At 54.9% G+C, this 19,231-nt stretch overlaps 3 protein-coding genes across 3 annotated transcripts; 2 read left to right on the forward strand and 1 right to left on the reverse strand.

Annotated features, from left to right (window-relative positions):
- The first annotated feature begins 4 nt into the window (after positions 1-4).
- Positions 5-3,028, forward strand: AUP1 (AUP1 lipid droplet regulating VLDL assembly factor). Its single transcript, XM_082641860.1, has 12 exons — positions 5-150; positions 232-369; positions 449-599; positions 800-984; positions 1,244-1,316; positions 1,408-1,481; positions 1,710-1,776; positions 1,872-1,974; positions 2,108-2,227; positions 2,342-2,457; positions 2,647-2,765; positions 2,851-3,028. The coding sequence occupies exons 1-12, from the start codon at positions 101-103 to the stop codon at positions 2,885-2,887; spliced, it is 1,233 nt and encodes a 410-aa protein (XP_082497986.1). The 5' UTR covers positions 5-100; the 3' UTR covers positions 2,888-3,028.
- A 1,126-nt stretch (positions 3,029-4,154) lies between these two features.
- On the forward strand, positions 4,155-10,876 carry DQX1 (DEAQ-box RNA dependent ATPase 1). Its single transcript, XM_082641861.1, has 11 exons — positions 4,155-4,412; positions 4,671-4,864; positions 5,277-5,661; positions 6,012-6,245; positions 6,337-6,435; positions 6,506-6,680; positions 6,758-6,949; positions 8,973-9,092; positions 9,268-9,458; positions 10,023-10,213; positions 10,426-10,876. Exons 1-11 carry the CDS (start codon positions 4,176-4,178, stop codon positions 10,580-10,582), a joined length of 2,175 nt encoding a protein of 724 aa, XP_082497987.1. The 5' UTR covers positions 4,155-4,175; the 3' UTR covers positions 10,583-10,876.
- Positions 10,877-12,572: 1,696 nt separating this feature from the next.
- TLX2 (T cell leukemia homeobox 2) lies at positions 12,573-13,975 on the reverse strand (the record flags this gene model as incomplete). Its single annotated transcript, XM_082642772.1, has 3 exons — positions 12,573-12,789; positions 12,892-13,129; positions 13,576-13,975. The coding sequence occupies 3 exons, from the start codon at positions 13,973-13,975 to the stop codon at positions 12,573-12,575; spliced, it is 855 nt and encodes a 284-aa protein (XP_082498898.1).
- Positions 13,976-19,231: the final 5,256 nt, after the last annotated feature.

Here is a 19,231-nt window from a genome sequence, read left to right on the forward strand (position 1 = left end):
ACCCTGGGCGGATGCCCGAAGACTCCGCCTTCCCAAGAGCCCCTGCGGCGGGGTGCGAAGATGGCGGCGGCGGCGGCCCGGCACCCCTAAAGCGGCGGCAATGGAGCCTCCCCCGTCGCCGGGGCCGGAGCGGCTCTTTGATTCGCACCGGTAAGAGCCCCGGAGGGAAGAGACCGGCTCCCGCGACCACTTGGCCTTCGGCACCCGATCACCCCGCCTCTCGCCCCCCAGGCTCCCGGGTGACGGCTTCCTGCTTCTCGCGCTGCTGCTCTACGCTCCAGTCGGGTTCTGCCTCCTCGTCCTGCGCGTCTTTCTTGGGATCCACGTCTTCCTGGTCAGCTGCGCGCTGCCAGACAGCGTCCTTCGCAGGTTCCGACCCGGGCGCTCGGGGAGGGTCGGGGCTGGGCCTGGCCGGAGGCCGCGCAGTCACCACTGCTGGCGTTCCCAGGTTCGTGGTGCGGACCATGTGTGCAGTGCTGGGGCTCGTGGCCCGGCAGGAGGACTCCGGACTCCGAGATCACCGCGTCAGGGTCCTCATTTCCAACCACGTGACACCTTTCGACCACAACATAGTCAACCTGCTCACCAGCTGTAGCACCGTGAGTTAGGGACGAAGCCGAGAGTGCCACGGGGCGGTTCCCTGGGGCCCAGCTCAAGGCTCCCCTCTCCATGTCCGGGTTTCCTTTGGGGACCACAAGATACTGACCCTTACCTCTGACCCCGCTGTTCTACCCATTTGTCAGTTTTTCTCATTTCCCAACATTCTTTTCTTCTTGCTTTCTCTCCTTCCCATTCCCAGCCTCTACTCAATAGTCCCCCCAGCTTTGTGTGCTGGTCTCGGGGCTTCATGGAGATGGATGGGCGGGGGGAGTTGGTGGAGTCACTCAAGAGATTCTGTGCTTCAACGAGGCTTCCCCCCACCCCTCTGCTGCTATTCCCCGAGGAAGAGGCCACCAATGGCCGGGAGGGGCTCCTGCGCTTCAGGTGGGTGAGCACAGTTATCTGTCTCCAACTGTGTAGGTGGTCAGGCCTGGGAGCCCTTGGGTTTTCACAGCCTTTTCCAGCCCTGCCCCCTCCCTTCCTAGTTCATTTACTTTCTGTCCACTTTTAGTTCTTTCCCCTGAATCCCTTTATTCCCCATAGTTCTACTTGTACAGTTTGACAGTTACCCATTTTTAAGTCGGGTATGAGCTGCTGACTGGGTTGGCTGGAGTCCCATCCTACTATCTCTTCCCTCTTCTAGTTCCTGGCCATTTTCTATCCAGGATGTGGTACAGCCTCTTACCCTGCGAGTCCAGAGACCTCTAGTTTCTGTGGTGAGTGTGTTCAACAGGGAAGCTCTGGGTTTGGAGGGGAAGTTTCCCACTCCTGGCCCTGGCTTAGACCTCACTCATGTCCTCCCCTCAGACGGTGTCAGATGCCTCCTGGGTCTCAGAACTGCTGTGGTCACTTTTCGTCCCTTTCACGGTGTATCAAGTAAGGTATTAACTGTCCTTACTTTTTGGTGGCTGGGAGAAACTCGTCTCAAGGTCAAGGAAGTAGCTGCCTCTGCCCTGTCCATTTGCAGATCTTTTAATATCAAGGTCCTACCACAGAGGCAATATAAAGTATTTACTATCTCCCCTATCCTCACCACCACTGTTCCAGGAAAAGAGGTATCAGAGTGGAGAGTGGGTGCCCCCAACATGGTCCTGGGTTGTCTTTTGCAGGTGGCTTCGTCCTGTTCATCGACAGCTGGGGGAGGGGAGTGAGGAGTTCTCCCTCCGTGTACAACAGGTGGTAGGGGACACAGGCAGGGTGGAGGTGGGTCCTTTCCTTATGGGGAAGGAGAGGAAGGCTTAAGAAACTTCCAATCTTCCAATTCTCCCTAGCTGGTGGCCAAAGAGTTGGGCCAGACAGGGACACAACTCACTCCAGCAGACAAAGCAGAGCACATGAAGCGACAGAGACACCCCAGATTGCGCCCCCAGTCAGGTGTGTGGTCTCTGGACACAACGCTTTTTAGCTTTGTTTCCGCCTGTTGTGCTTTCTTCCTTACGCCTGTACTAGCCAGCCTCTCCGTCCTCCTAGTTCTCCACTCACCTTATTTCGGGTTTCTTTTTTGCAGCCCAGTCTTCCTTCCCTCCCTCCCCTGGCCCTTCTCCTGATGTGCAGTTGGCAACTCTGGCGCAGAGAGTGAAGGAGGTTTTACCCCATGTGCCACTGGGTGTCATCCAGAGAGACCTGGGTATGAGAAAGGGTAGCCTCACGTAAGGAGACAGGCATAGAGAGGGAGAGTGGGTGGCGAAGGGAGAAGGTGAACAGGGAAGCACACTCCTGTCCTCTCTTCCCTCCTGCCCAGCCAGGACTGGCTGTGTAGACTTGACTATCACTAATCTGCTTGAGGGAGCTGTAACTTTCATGCCTGAAGACATCACTGAGAGGACCCAGGCCCTTCCCACAGCCTCCACGCCCAAGGTGAGACCCAGGAAATGGGCGGGTCCGAGACTTGGGGTGGGATGGGACAGTCTGCATATCCCCTGTCCCTGACGTCTGTTTTTTTGGTCCTGAGACCCTAGCGCAGTGCCTCTCTTGCAAAGTAGGCAGAGTCGATGCGTGTTTAATGGTGATGACTTCGCAAGCCCTCTGACATTGTGATCACCTCAGTTCCCCAGCTCTGGCCCGGCGACCCCTCAGCCCACAGCCCTAACATTTGCCAAGTCCTCCTGGGCCCGGCAGGAGAGTCTGCAGGAGCGCAAGCAGGCGCTGTATGAATACGCAAGAAGGTGAGGGGCTTAGAGAACAGCGGGTAGGGAGGGGCAGATTGTATACGGCAAAACCCACGCAATGTCTTCTCCTTACGTCCCACAGGAGATTCACAGAGAGGCTGGCCCAGGAGGCTGACTGAGTACAGGATGGCACCCAGAGCCGCAGGACGGAGACTGGGGGCAGCCCTCACCCAACTCACAACAGGCCGGATGGGTGGGTGGTAAAAAGGGAGGGATGGGGCTCCCCCCAATATCACATTAAATTCAGGGTTTTCACTCAAGGTCTCTGTTGCCTCTCTGGGTCTCAGAAGCCCCATAGCAAGTTCCTTTTCCCTTGGTTGTAGGGATCAGGGATGAGGGCTTCCTTGTGGGTTTGTGGGGGTCAGAATGGAGCTGTCTGCAGTCACCTCCTCATGTCAAGAGATGCGTGATATTAAGGAAATGTAACTGAGCTGAAGGCCCAGAAGCAGCTGGACCCTAGCTTGGGTGTTCAGCCCAGGTATGTGAGGAAAAAGCTGAAAAACTGCAAGTCCCAGGATGCCTTTCACTAAGGAGCACTATACACGAAGTCTGCAGAGTTCACACATGCTCAGTGTGGTGGCTTGAGCCTATTTTCCATAGGGCACTGACCAGATTAAATAAGGTGGAGCACATGGCCCCACCCCAAAACAGTCTTTAGGACTGTTGAGGCACACCCCAGGGTGGAGCCGGAATTTACCTTTGTACTTCACAGCAGGTCAGGGTTATTGGTGACTTGCTGTGTGGGTCTGGAACTGGCTGCCATCCTGACACGTCTCAGAGCTGCAAGCAGGTTTGAATCCAGGATCCTTGTGGCCCTGCTCCCTGATTCTTACCCCGCTCCTCCTCTGATTCTTCATTCTGTTCCCTTGGGGACCTTCCCACAGATTACCATGTCTCATAGAATTCCTGCTGTCCCTGAGGACCCCTGTGTTAGTCAAAGGATTTTTACTATCTGACTACAGGGTAATAGTCCACTTTTTTTTTTTTTTTTCTTGTTTTTTTTTGCGGTACGCGGGCCTCTCACTGCTGTGGCCTCTCCCGTTGCGGAGCACAGGCTCCGGACGCGCAGGCTCAGCGGCCATGGCTCACAGGCCCAGCCACTCCGCGGCATGTGGGATCTTCCCGGACCGGGGCACGAACCTGTGTCCCCTGCATCGGCAGGCGGACTCTCAACCACTGTGCCACCAGGGAAGCCCAATAGTCCACTTTGGATAGTCCCTTACTTGGAGACTCAACTCTCCACTGTTTCCTGGCAGGCAAGAAATACTGGGAAGGGTGGACCCCGCGGCATTATCACTTGAGGGTACAGGTTAGGGATCAGGGCTGAGGTGGGCAGATGGTGTCAGTCACCAAATACGAGGCCTTGATGTCTGCCCTGCCTTCTGTAGGTCCTGCTAGACAGCCACCATGGCCTCTCAGGTTCTCGGGCTGGAAGAAGAGTCTGGCCCAAACCCTGGGGATTCTGAACTGGCTGTGAACCCCTTTGACGGGCTCCCTTTCTCTTCCCGCTACTACGAGCTGCTTGAGCAGCGCCGATCCTTGCCTATCTGGGCTGCTCGCTTTATCTTCCTGGAACAGTTGGAGAGTAGCCCCAGTGGAGTGGTGCTGGTGTCTGGAGAGCCTGGCTCTGGCAAGAGCACCCAGGTTGGGGAAGGTTCTGGGAGTGGACAAACGGGGCGGCTAGGGAACTGGCTCTTCCCGGGACAAGGTGGGGGGCGCGGGGCGGAGCTGTGTGGAGTAATAAGGGAGGTGGGTAAAAGGAGACAGGCTGGCCCCAGGGTAGCTGGTGAAGGACCAGGGGACTCCCCAAATAAGAGATTAAACTGGCCACAGCTCCCCCAGCACTTTTGACTGGAGTTCTGTATCTCGCTGACTGATTGTCCTTCCCTACCCTTACCCCAGATCCCACAGTGGTGTGCAGAGTTTGTGCTGGCCAGGGGTTTCCAGAAGGGCCGGGTAACTGTGACTCAGCCCTACCCTCTGGCAGCCCTGAGCTTGGCCCTGCAAGTTGCTGATGAAATGGACCTGACCCTGGGTCATGAGGTTGGATACAGCATCCCCCAAGAGGACTGCACTGGGCCTGACACCCTGCTCAGGTGTGGCCCCCTGCAGGCCTGACCCCAGATCTTCCCCTCATCTAGTAGAAACAAGCCCAGTCTTCTGATATCTCACCATTCCCTCCCTCAGCCTAGCTCACCCTTTAAATCATGCATGATGCAACTGCTGAATTCAGCCCTTTAACCCCAGCCAGGGACCTCAGACATTCAACCTCACCCTCATCATGAAAGTCTCACTTTCCTAACTGGAGTACAGCTTGTGAACAGTGTCCCCAGTGACCAGTGGGGTTGTGGGTCACAGGTAAAGGTCCATGGGCTCAGGAAGTCAGTCACAGGGTCTTTTTCTGATCTTTACTATCAGAATCTAGGCCCCCTGGGGAGAAGCTCCTCCGGACTTCGGGGGCTGGTCAGTGTCTACACTGACTCCTCTGCCCACTACCAATGTCAACAGGTTCTGCTGGGACAGGCTGCTTCTGCAGGAGATGGCCTCGACCCGGGGCACTGGAGCGTGGGATGTGCTGGTGCTGGATGAGGCTCAGGAGCGGTCAGTGGCCTCAGATTTGCTCCAGGGGCTCCTGCGAGATGCCAGGCTGGGAAACCTGCCAGGGGACCCCAGAGTGGTTGTAGTTACTGACCCAGCCCTCGAACCTAAGCTCCAGGCCTTCTGGGACAATCCTCCTATTGTACATGTACTTGGAGAGACGGGCAGGTGTCCCACTCCCGTCTACAGGGACACTGTCCCTACTGATAGAGTGGAAGCTGCCTGCCAAGCTGTGCTTGAATTGTGTCGGAAGGAGGCTCCAGGAGACGTGCTCGTGTACTTGCCCAGTGAGGAGGTAAAAACTGGGACGCCAAAGGCGGTACTCGTGTCTCGTGTCCGTCCCTTCCTGTCCCGGGGGGATGTGAGCAATGCTTGTTAGGAACATTGGAGTTCTAGTACTTACTCTCCATTGGAGTCCTGAGGAAAAACTCGGGGGTTTCGGGGTGAAAAGGTCTACCACACTCTCTTTGATTCCATACGATGCAGGGGCTTGTGGTTCAGTGAGCTCCTGAAATGATGACACCCCAACTTTCTGAGCATGTGCATGTTTTCAGAGTGATGGGCCATAGTGTTTCCTCAGCTTTTCAAAGGGGTCTGGGACCCACACAGGTGAGAACTGCCCTCACACCCCACCCCTCTCCTCAGGAGATTTCCCTGTGCTGTGCGTCCTTGTCCAGGGACGGGGGGTCCTTGGAGAACCACGGGCCTCCACCACGGGTGCTGCCCCTCCACCCGGGCTGTGGACAGGCTGCTCAGGCTGTGTATGAGGACGTAGAATCGGGGGCCCGAAAGGTTGTGGTCACTCACTGGCTGGCCGACTTCTCCTTCTCCCTCCCTTCCGTCCGACATGTCATTGACTCAGGACTGGAGCTTCGAAGTGTGAGTGAAAGAGAGGTGAGGGGACGTGGGGGCTAAAGATAGAAATAGCCCTCTCTCATGTGTCTTGGCCTTGGTTGGGGGGCGGTGACAGGTTTACAGTCCTCGGATCCGAGCAGAATCCCAAGTGTTGAGACCGATCAGCAAGTGTCAGGCAGAGGCCAGACGACTGCGGGCAGCAGGGATCCTGCCAGGTAAGAGCCTTTGCCCTCAATGAGCACAGACGTGAGCCCTGAGAAGTCTGCAGTGGTCTTCTTTCCCAGGTCCTTCTCCCCTCAGGATCCTGCCTCTGCCTGTACCCTAAGTCCTTCCTAGAACTAGAGGCTCCCCTGCTGCCCCAGCCCAGGGTGTGTGAGGAGAATCTGAGCCCCCTGATATTACTACTAAAGAGGAGACAGATTGCAGAGCCAGGGGAGTGTCACTTCCTGGACCGGCCTGGTGAGCACCCCTCCTGCCCAAGTCCTGCTGTCCAGGCTCCGAGACCCCCTGCCCTGTAAGCCTTGTTCCCTCTCCAGCTCCAGAAGCACTGATGCAGGCCCTGGAAGATTTAGACTATCTGGCAGCCCTGGATGATAATGGGGACCTGTCAGACCTGGGAGTCATCCTATCCGAATTTCCCCTGGCCCCTGATCTGGCCAAAGCCCTGCTGGCCTCGTGCGAGTTTGACTGTGTGGATGAGATGCTCACCCTGGCCGCCATGCTCACTGGTATAAATCGCTCTTCTCTCTGGCTCTTACGGCCACTTCAGCCTTCCCTCTGGTGTCCTGGTGCTCCTAAAGCCAGCCCGTCCCCCTTTGCTCTGGCTCCCAGCGCTCCCAGGGCCCGAGGAGCTAGGCTTCATCACTTCTCCCCCTCCGATCTCGCTGTTGTCTCTCGCCCCTCAATATGTTTAAATCTCTCCTACCTTGTGTTACTAAAACTGCACCCCTCTTCCTCAGCCCTACACTCGCCTTCGGCTACACAGAATAATCTCTATCCTGTTCAGTCTAGGGTATTCCTCGCCCGCTGCATTCCAGCTTCAGGCCCACCACAACACTGACACAGCCTTCAGCTCACCAGTGGCCTCCTAGAGACCTAATGCAGTGAACACGTTTGACACTTGAGCACACCAACCCTTCCCACCTGAAAAGGGCCCCTCCCTGCGCCTCTGTGGCCCCTCTGGCCGCTCCCTAATCTCGTACTTGAGCTCTTCCTCCTCCGCTCCTCCGCGGTTACCTCAGGCTTCTGTCCTTGCCTCTTGTCTTCCCGTTCCCTGAACTCTCTGAGCAAGTTCATTCACCCCCATCGTCTGAAATGCCACAGTATCATTCTTCTGAATCTTGGATTTATACATCTAACTCCTGATGGACGTTTCTATCAGAATTGTCCATAATACTTCAACCCAGAACTGAACTCAAGCGCTTTTGTTGCCGTTGTTTTTGTTGAGCCTGAGCACTTTTTAAAAAATAAATTTATTTTACCTATTTATTTATTGGCTGTGTCAGGTCTTGGTTGCTGCGCGCGGGCTTTGTCACGGTGTGTGGGCTTCTCACTGCGGTGGCTTCTCGTTGCGGAGCATGGGCTCTAGGCATGCGGGCTTCAGTAGTTGTGGCACGCGGGCTCAGTAGTTGTGGCTCGCAGGCTCCAGAGCGCAGGCTTAGTAGCTGTGGCGCACGGGCTTAGCTGCTCCATGGCATGTGGGATCTTCCCAGGCCAGGGCTCGAACCCGTGTCCCCTGCATTGGCAGGCGGATTCTTAACCACTGCGCCACCAGGGAAGCCCAAGCCTGAGCACTTTTTTTTTTTTTTTTTTTTTTGCGGTACGCGGGCCTCTCACTGTTGTGGCCTCTCCCGTTGCGGAGCACAGGCTCCGGACGCGCAGGCTCAGCGGCCATGGCTCACGGGCCCAGCCGCTCTGCGGCATGTGGGATCTTCCTGGACCGGGGCACGAACCTGGGTCCCCTGCGTCGGCAGGCTCTCAACCACTGCGCCACCAGGGAAGCCCCTGAGCACTTTTTTAAACTACCCCCTCACCACCACCACCACCACCACAAAATCATACAATCATCTCTGCAGCTCCAGTATCATCCTTCTAGACTAAACTTTCTCCAGGTTTTTTCATTTTTATTTTTCACTTTTCCTAATTTTTAAACAAGTTACCTGTTCGTCTCCACACTCACAGTCAGTACCAGCGTTACCTCATCACTGCTCAGCCGGATTCCTTTCGTAGCCTCCTAACTAACCATGTGAACTCCTTCCAAACACGTGGACTCTTAAAAACTCGTCTTCATCAGCTATTCTCCACCTTCCACACAGAATGTAAACTCGTTTGCACAGCACATCCGGCCTCTCTTAACCTAGCCCACACCTACCTCTCCAGCTTACTCTCCTGCCACCCTGCCACACACGCCATCCCCCCCACTCATATACTAGGTGCTTGCAGTTCTCCAACATGCTATTCCCGTGGTCTAGAATACTCTCTCTGCCCCTTTGCCACTGAACTAATTCCTACTCAGACTTCAGGTACTGGCCTGCACACCGATTGGGCTTATCAAGTTTGCTTACTTGTTGGTCTCTCCCAAGCTTGTTGAGGGCAGGGACTGTTTTTTGTTTATTTATCTTCAGTGTCTAATAAACTGCACAGCCTCTAGAAGTCTTTTGAATAAAGTTCCCAAAGTGACACTTCTCCCTCTTCAGTGCACTGCTGTCCTTCCTCATTCCCCAAAATGAACTTCCTCTCTTCTGCCTCCAGCTGCCCCTGGGTTTACTCGTCCTCCACTCTGTGCAGAAGAAGCTGCCCTGCGTCGGGCACTAGAACACGTGGATGGTGATCACAGCTCTCTGATCCAGGTGTATGAAGCCTTTATACAGAGTGAGTGGTCCAATCTGCATCCTCTTACAGAATCCAGATTTTCCAAAGAGAGGAAGTGGTGTGCAACCAGCTGACAGATCTCTATTCCCAGGAAAAGGAAGCCCTTTGGCCAAGGGTTGGGTTCTTCTGGGGGTCTCAAGGGCTTTAGCTATAGCTGGTCCCTTTCTATTCCTAGGTGGAGCAGACAAGGCTTGGTGCCAGGCTCGGGGTCTAAACTGGGCAGCATTGTGCCAAGCCCATAAACTTCGGGGAGAACTCCTAGAACTCATGCAACGGATTGAACTTCCCTTGTCTCAACCAGCCTTTGGCTCTGAGCAGAATCGCAGAGACCTTCAGAAAGCACTGGTGTCAGGATACTTCCTTAAGGTTAGGGGAAAGAGTTGGGGTGAGGGTCATAAAAGGAGCAGAAAGTAGAGGAAGCAAAGATTGGTGTATGTCACCTCTGAAATTGGGGTCCAGGTGGCCATACAAAGGATTCTTTAGAACCAGGAGAAACTTTTCCTTTGAGGTTTTGGATACAAGGTGCTATGGAGATGCCATACAGTGTGGTAGTATGGTGGGGCTATAACACCTAGAGGTATGCTCTACTTTTTTTTTTTTTTTTTTTTTTTTTTGCGGTACGCGGGCCTCTCACTGTTGTGGCCTCTCCCATTGCGGAGCACAGGCTCCGGACGCGCAGGCTCAGCGGCCACGGCTCACGGGCCCAGCCGCTCCGCGGCATGTGGGATCTTCCCGGACCGGGGCACAAACCTGTGTCCCCTGCATCGGCAGGCGGACTCTCAACCACTGCGCCACCAGGGAAGCCCTATGCTTTACTTTTAATACTCTCACCACCCTTGCTAATAATTCTTTCTCAACCCCCTTTTCTTTCTTCTACTGACTGACACTTCACTCTCACTTATTCCTTCAATATCTTTGTCTTTCCATGAGGTGGCCCGAGACACAGATGGAACTGGAAATTACCTGCTCCTAACCCATAAGCATGTGGCCCAGCTCTCCCCATACTGCTGCTACAGAAGCCGCAGGGCTCCTGCCAGACCACCACCCTGGGTGCTTTACCACAATTTCTCCATTTCCAAAGACAACTGCCTTTCCATTGTTTCTGAGATTCAACCACAGATGTGAGTTCCCTGACAACCCTCTTACACTACCCATTCCTCTTCCTGGGGCCAAAATTAAAGCTAGGGATTTAGAGACCCTAAGAAGAGGAGGGGGTCTTAGTGGTTTGTAGTAATATATGATTTGAGGAGACAGGGTTTGTGGGAGGGGTAGTAAGTTTCACAACTTATAAAAGAGTATACAGAAATCATCTAATTATGACTGTCTCTGTCAGGCTGGTGGAATTGGCCCCTCCATACTTCCTGAGTAACCTGCCCCCTAGTGAGAGCAGAGACTTCCTGAACCAGCTGAGGGAAGAAATGGCAGATTCTTCAACAGGGAGTGAATCTTCCTCCACCCAAGAGCTTGGAGTTGCCTGTGTCCTGCAGTGACCTGCCTGCGGAGTGAAGCTGAGCTCATCTCATCACATTAGATCTTCCCTCAGGCTAGCACCTAGGCAGCCAGCCATAGAAGCCCAAAGTTAAGGGTCAAATACTGGAACCTGAGTCCCAAGAAATGGTGGGCTGGGAGTGGAGCGAATTGGGTAAGGCACAGTCTAAACAGAGTAGGACCCTTTCCTTAGCTTTCTTCTATTTATTGAAGAGGAACTAACATGCCTTTCATATACCCAACTTATGCCAAACCCATCCTTGTGTTCCCTTTTGGTCTATAAAAGTTCTTTTTATATGGTGTCTAATTTGAGTTTGGTTCTGCGGCAGCATTTGCAATATCCATGAGTTAGAGATGAGTTAGTATGAAAGAATCAGAGTCAACTCCAACAGTGATATCCTCTTGCCAGGTTCCCACCTCTAGTCAAGACTTGTACTGTGACTAACCTAGCTGTCTCTAACATGGAACATGAGTAGTTTGGCTACAGTTGGCCTCTAACCCTGCCTAAAGCTTACCTCCCTCTATCACACTGCTCTGGCCTCCAGGGGAGAAAGAAAGGCGGTGCTGTAAGAATCCGACAAAGTCTTCCCTTTTGTTCTCCTACCACTTAAATCCTGCTCCTTCTTAAACCTCAAGGCTACTGCAGCCAAACCCACACTCTTAACTTTCCATCAATAAGCTCCCCAGCAGCCCCTAGCCCACTCACAAGTTTTTCCAACAACTTCAGGGACATCATGCTTTTCTCTTTCCAGCTGGTACTACGTTCCCTTTTCTTCCTTTGGACTATTAATTTTGATATCCTCAATCATCTTGCACATTGTAAATGTATTTATAGAAATTGATGGAAAGGAACCTTTAATCCTTAGAACTTTGCTTTTCGCCTCAGAGTTTCCTCCCTTGGAGATTCTGTCTGTTCTCATCATTCCATCTATTTCCTACCTCTGTGTGGATGTCTACTGACCTCCCCCAAAAGGCATTTTTCCAGAATTTATTCTCTCTAGGTCTAGCATTTAGTTTTGCCTGCAGAGTTAATCTTGGTTCTATCTTCCCAATTTCCCTTCCATCATCCACAACACCATTGATTTCTTGATCCTTTACATTTCCAACCTGGGAATTATCTTTGATTATTTTTAGGCCTATCACTTCCTAATTATTTGCCAAATTCTGCTCACCCGAACTCCATTGGGCCCATTAACTTCGTCCATTGCTTCCTCCTCTTCCCTCTCTGTCCCCGAGGGACACCAGAGCCAGATTAGTGTTCCCAGATTTTCTCTTCCATCGAGTGTGTAAGTATCCGTCTCGCCTGCCACCCACTTGTGAGGCTCAAGTGAGAGGATGTAGTCAGCAGGTTAAACACACAGACAACATGGGGCTCAAAGTCCTTAGCGATTATTTTACAGTTGAAGGATGAGACGCCCAGCGTAGATAACCCTCTGGCTCCTGTCGCGGTCAGTCAGACTCGCTTTCCAGCACCTCCTCCATTACTCCTCTGTCGTTGACGTCTTCCTTCCTTCCTTGACACCTTTGCTACAGACCCAGCCCGTGCGGGCTGCAGCCTCCTGATTCCAGCCAGGTCTGTAAACCTACTCCAGCCGCACAGAACCCCAGCTCTAACACACCCACGGAAGAATCCGGAGTCCCTCAAGAGAGCAGCCATTGGCCAGCCCGCCCCCCTCCCCGCACCACATTGGCTATCCTACTGCAGGTCCCGCCCCCTCAGCGCCTCGGGTTCCAGCCGCGGTGCAACTGTCTAAGTGAAAAATGGCGGGAAAGGTCACGATTAAGCGCGCAGGGCAACAGCACAACGCTGGCCTGGGAGCCGGCAGTGGCCGAGGAGCCCTCGACGATAGCCTCAAGGCCACCTCCTCCTCGCACGCTCCACTGCTACGGAACCACGGGGTGGGCGGCCGTGCGCTCCAAGGCCCCGGGCCCGGGGCTCCACGCGGCGCCTCGGTCCGGAAAAGAGCGCTCGGCCGGTCGGGCAGGCGTCGCTCACACCACTGAGGCGAGCCCGGACACGGAAGTCACCTTGTTGTCCTCGGCCCAGGGCTGCAGGTTCTGCAGCGCGAAGAGCGACGAGTTGTGCAGGCAGAGCGGGTCCGGGGGCAGCGGCGGCCGTAGCGGCCGCGGTAGTGCGTCCTGCTGGAGGTGCAGAAGCAGTCGGCCCGCACGGTGCCGCTCTGCCTCGCGCTCCTCGGCCGTCTGGCGCCTGGGCGGGCGGAGACGCGGGGTCAGCGAGCCCGGCCCTCGCCCGCCCCACGCCTCACCGCCACTTGGCCCGGCCCGGTCCCTCGCCCGCCCCGCGCCTCACCGCCACTTGGTGCGCCGGTTCTGGAACCACGTCTTGACCTGCGCGTCGGTCATGCGCAGGGCCTTGGCCAGCGCCGCCCTCTCGGCCGAGGCCAGGTACTTCTGGCGCAGGAAGCGCCGCTCCAGCTCCAGCACCTGCGAGCGGGAGAAGGATGTGCGCGGCTTCTTCCGCTTTGGGGGGGTCCGGTTTTGGTAGGGGTGACCTATACGGCGCGTCCCGGAGAAGGGCGAGAGCGCCGCTACAGGGAGGAAGAAAGAGCAAGGCAGGGTTTTCGGGGCGGCCCGAGGTGTCACTGAGAAGGGAGCGCGGCTGCCGATGCTGCAGAGCTCCCGCGCCCGGTCCCTGCGGTGCCCCAAGCTCGACCCCGCACCAGTAGAGGCTTCTAGACAAGAAAAGGCCTCGGAAATGGCCCTCCCACTCGGGTGAGGGAGAGGCGTCCCCCGTAGCTTCACCCTGCCCTTCCCGCGGTGTGGACAGTGAACTGCAGAGGAGGGCGCGGGCATCGACGGCAGCTACCTCCCCAGCGCCTCTCAGCAGCGGGACCAAGAGATACAATTGAGGGAGGATCCCCTGGGATTAGGGGCGGAGGGTACGAAAGGGGACCTTGAGTTGGAGCAGAAGGATCAAAGATGAGGAAACCGGGTCAGTGTGGGGCATGACGCTGGAGGGATGGGGCAACCTCACCAGTGAGCCGGTCCTTGGCATAGCGGCGGCCGCTGTCCATCCAAGGGAAGGTGAGTCCCGCTAGGCCCCCGGCGCCGCCCAAACCCGAGGGTCCAGGAACAGCAGGCGCGCCTGCCGCGGGCGGCTGCACTGGCAGCGGGCGGTGCGCCGGGACGCGGATCACACCGCCCGGGCCCACACCAGAGCTGCCTGGTAGCGGGGCCAGCGAGCCCGCGGGGCCGTAGCTTGAGGCTCCATGAAATCCACCCGAGAACGCCACACTCTCCCCATGGCCCTGGCCCGCTCGACCCGGGCCTAGGCCGCTCCCGGGGGGTTCCGGGCAGCTCAGGATCTGATCGATTCCGAAGCTGATTGGCTCGTGGTGCGGGAGGCTGTGCGAGGCCAGCACCGCCGGCTCCATGGGTCCGGGTCGGGGAGGACCGCAGGAGGCTTGGCAGTTGGGGAGCGCGCCCCAAACAGCTCTGGGAGCCCAGCAGCGGAACGTTTGGGGCGGTGGCCTCAGGGGCCTGCGGGGCTGGCCATGGAGAGGCGCCGGGCCCCCCAGGACATCTTCATCCCTGTGTACGGGGAGTAACCGCGCCCGTGCCGGCCTCTGCCGGGCGTCGGCGCAGGGACTCGCATCCCGGGGGAGCACGACCGACTGGGGCCCCAGGAGCGCCCTTGCTGACTCTGAAGAGCAGATGGACGCTGGACTGCCGGGGCCTCTGCCCGAGTCCGGGGTGGAGAGGGCTGGCCGGCTCGGGCTGGGGCAGTGACTGACAGATCAGCCTCGGGTGGGCAGTGGGGGCTGGGGGTAGGGCAGGGGCGGGGCCGGGCCTGTTAAAGGGGAAGAGACGCCTGTTTGCTCTGAGCGCGGGGAAGACTGGCCGGCGGGAATGGTGGGGGTGTTGGAGGGGGGAAGGCGGCGAGGGTGTTATGAACTTGCACGGGAGGGGCCGGTGCTTGGGCCGCTGCGCGCTGAGTCAGCCGAGATGCGCAAGGCAACTCCATCCTCGCTGGCCTCCGCCTTTGGGGTTTCCTCGGCCTCGCCGGCTTCCTGGCAGGTGCCTCCTCCCACAGCCCCTACTCTTCGCCTCCCGATGGGTCCTGCCTGACGACTCCCGAATTCGTTGTGGCCCCCGCCTAAATGCTCTCGAAGACCAAATCTCGTTGTGGCTTTCTGGCTGAGATGGGAAGCGGCTGGGGAACGGGGCCGGCGAGTTGGAGGCCCGGGAAGAGGACAGGTGTGGGAAGGCGGTGGCAGGGCGTCCGGTGGGCTAGGGCGGGGAAAAACTACTCTGGGCCAGTGATCCTGGTGCTCCTCCCGGCCTCTCCCATAGGGGCCCTAGCTGCATTCGGGAGCGCCCGTAATGGGTGCCCAGTGTTGCTTAGAATTTTGATTTCCTGAAATCGGTGTAAAGCGGACCCGTGGTTCCACCCGAGCTAACTCAGGTTGGTGGGGACTTGGGGCTGGCGTTCTGCCCCCGACAGGGAACCACCAACGCGGGACTGTGCGCCTCCACTCTGCGCCTAGGAAGTCTATTCTCACACACTCCCGCCCACCCCACCCCCCAAAGGCGGGAGGACGAAATCGCCACAGGCGACACTTGGGACCTCACAGAAGTCTTCGGAGGATCCTAACCGCCTCATTTCGCATAGCTGCTTCACTCCACCCAAGCCCAGGAAACTGTGCCTGGAGCGTGTCAGAGAAGGGAGGTGGGGAAAGACAGAAGCCGCTCGGTGACCTTGTGACCTCTTGCCGAGGACCCAGGAGCTGGGAGCGTGTGAACTCTGCATCCTTCCCCGGGATGGGACCCGGGGCCGGCCGGGCCCCTGGGCCTTAGACCCGCCCCTGCCGCCACCCAGCCCGGTGCAGGCCGCCATAATCGGGTTAGCTGGGTCTGAATTACATTACCTTCCCCGGCCCGCCCCGGACCCCGGGGTTGGGGGGGCTGGTTCCTGGCGCCTCTGAGCCGGTGAGACTGGGCGCCTGGAGGGGGATGTTCTTACCGTCCCTCGGAGGGTGGGCACCGACGAGCAGCTTGGCCTGCCTCGGCACGTGGTGGCCAAAGTACCCCGCCCCACTGTGCCTGCCCTAACCCCTCCACTGCAGCCCACTCCGGTGCTCCCCTACAGGCTGCCAGTTACCCGTGTGAGCCGAAATGCCTTCTAAGTCTAGTAGGTGGGTCTCCCTGGGAGCACGGATCTTCCAGTTGATTCTCCAGGATCTCCTGGGGGAAACTCTGCCCCTCCTTTCTCCCTAGCAGATGGGCTGGCAGCCTGGCGCCTAGGGCAGGGTAAGGGGTCTTTTCTCTCCAGGGAACCAGGAATGATATTTGGGCATCTGGGCAGGAAGATAAGGAAGAGAAAAAGGGAGTAGGCTTTCTCCTCACACAAAGCCACCAGCCCCTCAGTGTTCTCAGAAAACCTCAATCTGAAGGGGGTGAACGATGGGGGAGGGAGGCAGTGGGCATCAATAATATGTGACATCCTCCCCCAGTCTTGTCCACCTCCATCATCCATTTCTCCAGCTAGTCCCCCACTCTGCCAACAATCCCTTCTGAAAGGGTTGCCAGGGCTGGGGTGTGGGGGGGGGCGGGTACTGCTACTTTGGCAGCTGTTTTTGTCTTGGTGAAGGAGACAGATATCACCACCTCCCCTAAGCCTTCTCAGAACTCCAAGCATCTTTTCTCAGCAGTAGAGGGGTTGGGGCTCCTATAGAGCATGAAACCTCTACTGTTCAGGCAAACCCTTCAGAGATAGCAACGGGCTGGATTTCCCTGGATGAGAACACAGAGCCTAGGGAGACAGTAAAGTAAATAAAGTCTCTCAAGGGGACTGGCCTGCAGGTTAGGAGTTTGTCAGCCCCCTTTCCCACTCCAGGGGTGGCCTCAGGAGACAGTGAGCACTAGTGTGTCTCCAATCAAGCAGAATAAATCCTTCTTGAATGGACCAATGAGTGAATCAATGCAAGTGGAAAAGGTAGCATCGTGCAGACCTGTATACCTGCTTACTCTACATCCTGGCTTTTTTTTTTTTTTTTTTTTTTACATCCTGCCTTTTGAGGTCAGCACAGATGGCACGGCCACCCAGAGATTACCCAACTGATCCCTGGAGGAGAATGGTCACAAACCTGGTAGTATATACACATCTTCTGAGGATTAAAAAAAAAAAAATTTCAGTGCTCGGCTTCAAGAACCAACGGCATCGAATTCTGTCAGCCACAGTCCTAGGAATTTCTCGGCTTGCCTCCACCTTGCCAGTTCCCTGATTCTCTAGCAGGATGGTTCCTGCTAGCTTCTGTTGAAGAGAGGCTCTGGAGTCAGCACCCCCGCCTCTCAGACACACTGCCTTGGGTCCATCTCACCATATTTTACATGCGTGTGGCTGCCCAACTCTTCAAGTGTTCAGGCCTTCAAACCTGCAGCTTCAAAGGGGGAGGCCACATTCCCAGCCCATCCTCCTGCATCTTGTCTTCCGTCCTGCTGTTGCTGCCATGTCCCCACTCCTGTATCATCATTTTTCTTATCAATTTAGTCCTTCCTGCCCCCAACTGCCTTAGGTCTCTACTATCTGGACAAAGTCTTTGCCCAACTCCTCAAGAGAAAGTATGTGTTTCTTTTCCCCTTTTACTGCCCATACCCATTGCCTCCATTTCCCCATTATTTATTCTTTTAACCCACCGCAAGCTGGCTTCACTACATGGACCCTTTCTCAGAAAGCTCCCGTGTCCAGTGTCTGTTATCCAGGACTTCTCTGACATGTTTTACTTTGTTTACCATCAACTATTTCTTGAAATGTCCATTCTTTTGGCTTCCATAATATCATATTATTCTACGTCTTTGGAACATTCACAGTCACTGCTTATGTTTTTCCTCCACTGACTTTTCTTCTTCCACCAAAGACTGTGAGCATCCTTCAGAGCTCAGACTTCAGCTTTACCCATCTCTACCTCTGCTCAGGTTTCATCCATTCCAATAGTTCCATCTATTCCAGCTACCCAGAAAACTCTGAGACCTCAGTCCCTGGTTCTGACACTTGCTGTGTTCCACCCCACCATTCTAGTTTTCCGGCAAGCTCCACCTGCTTTCACTCTAGCCACCTTAAGTCCAACAGGCTGGAGGAAATTCTTCCCCTCAAGCTCCTTATCCACTTCCTCCTATTATTCTTTTCTTTGAAATGTTTCATACACAGTCCTTCCTTTCCATTTCCACAGATAAAAGCCTAGTCTAGGCCATCATCACCACCACGTACATTCATGTGTTCATCCAGAAAATTTTGATCCTGGCACTGGAAATATAGTTGTAAATACAACAAACATTCCTGCCATTGAGCAGCTTACATTCTAGTGGGGAAGACAGGTGAAAAGGCAAATATATACAATAAACTTAATAATAACAATGCTAAGAAGAAAAATAAAGCAAGGAAGGGGGAAGAAGAAGTGTAAGAGTGGGGGATTATGATTTACCTAGATTGATCACAGAAGACCTCATGGAGTAAAGACCTGAAGGAAGGAAAGGGCCGTTTGGATAGCTGAGCATTTCAAGTTGGGGAGACAAGAGTACATCCTGGTGTATCTGTGGAACAAACAGTGAGGGGGTCCAGTGTGTCTGGAGAGACTGAGGGACTGAGGAAGACCATGCAAGGCCTTGAAGGCCATTGTAAGACTTGTACTTTTATTCTAATTGAAAAGAGAAGCTATTGGGAGGTTTTAAACAGAAAAGTAAGAAACCTCATTTTTAAATTTTATTTTAAGCAACTTTCTTAAGGCAAAACTGACATACAATAAATTGTACATATTTAAAGTGTACAATTTGATACACTGACATATGTATACACACATGAAACCATCAACACAATCAAGATAATAAACATCCATCAACTCAAAAAAACTTTCCATGTATTCTTTTTTATTCATGTTTTACCGGAATCACTGTGAGCTGCTCTGTTTAGAATAGGCTAAAGAGGGGTAAAGGTAAAAGCAAGGAAAGCAGGCAAAAAGCCACTGCAATCATCCAGAGAAGAGATAATGGCATCTTGGAACAGAGAGGTAAGCAGTGGCTGTAGCGAAAAGTAGTTGATGAAAATATCACTAATCTCATGACTCCTTACCGCTAATTCACTCTGAAGATAAATGAACAAATATGTTTCTTTCATAGGATAACTCCCTCTCTTCCAAAACGTCTTTTAGCTCCCTATTGCCCTCAGGCTAAAGTCCCAACCCCACAAGGCTCTGCTTCTTCTATCACTACTCTCAGGTCTACACCTGGGCCTCAGTCCAGTCCCTCTCCGTTCACTCCCCTCCCCTTTGCCTTTCTTTTCTATTTCCACCACACTCCTTTCCCCACCCCCACCCCCAGTCTCTAACTTGTGCCCACACAAAGACCCAATTCCTCCAGAAAGTCTTTCGGGGTCTCCACTGGTATCTCTCCCTTCTTGAGTCTCCGATTGCACCTGATGTTAATATTCCACAGTAATTTTATCTTTTTTTTTTTTTAATCCCACTTTTTAAAAAGTACCTAGGGACGTCGGTGTACCAGCTCTAGGGCCCCTGCGTCCTCCCCAAGTACGGAACTGGGCCTGTGCTACCGCAGGAGTTCGCTGCCTCAGCGTGTCCGTGTGTGGTAGTGTCCTAGCCGTCCTCCCCTCCTTCTTGGGCATCTGCTCTGCATTAGTC

The sequence above is a fragment of the Mesoplodon mirus genome, assembly GCF_964341445.2.
Source record: "Mesoplodon mirus genome assembly, chromosome: 14".
NCBI classification, from domain to species: domain Eukaryota; kingdom Metazoa; phylum Chordata; class Mammalia; order Artiodactyla; family Ziphiidae; genus Mesoplodon; species Mesoplodon mirus.

Bases quoted from the DNA above. Each gene is read 5' to 3' on its own strand.
- AUP1 (XM_082641860.1), top strand. From the start codon at position 101: ATGGAGCCTCCCCCGTCGCCGGGGCCGGAGCGGCTCTTTGATTCGCAC. The intron at 1,482-1,709 runs GTATTAACTGTC...TGTCTTTTGCAG, and splicing joins TTCACGGTGTATCAAGTAAG to GTGGCTTCGTCCTGTTCATC. The intron at 1,777-1,871 runs GTGGTAGGGGAC...AATTCTCCCTAG, and splicing joins TCTCCCTCCGTGTACAACAG to CTGGTGGCCAAAGAGTTGGG.
- DQX1 (XM_082641861.1), top strand. From the start codon at position 4,176: ATGGCCTCTCAGGTTCTCGGGCTGGAAGAAGAGTCTGGCCCAAACCCT. The intron at 9,459-10,022 runs GTTAGGGGAAAG...TCTTTCCATGAG, and splicing joins TGTCAGGATACTTCCTTAAG to GTGGCCCGAGACACAGATGG. The intron at 10,214-10,425 runs GTGAGTTCCCTG...TGTCTCTGTCAG, and splicing joins TCTGAGATTCAACCACAGAT to GCTGGTGGAATTGGCCCCTC.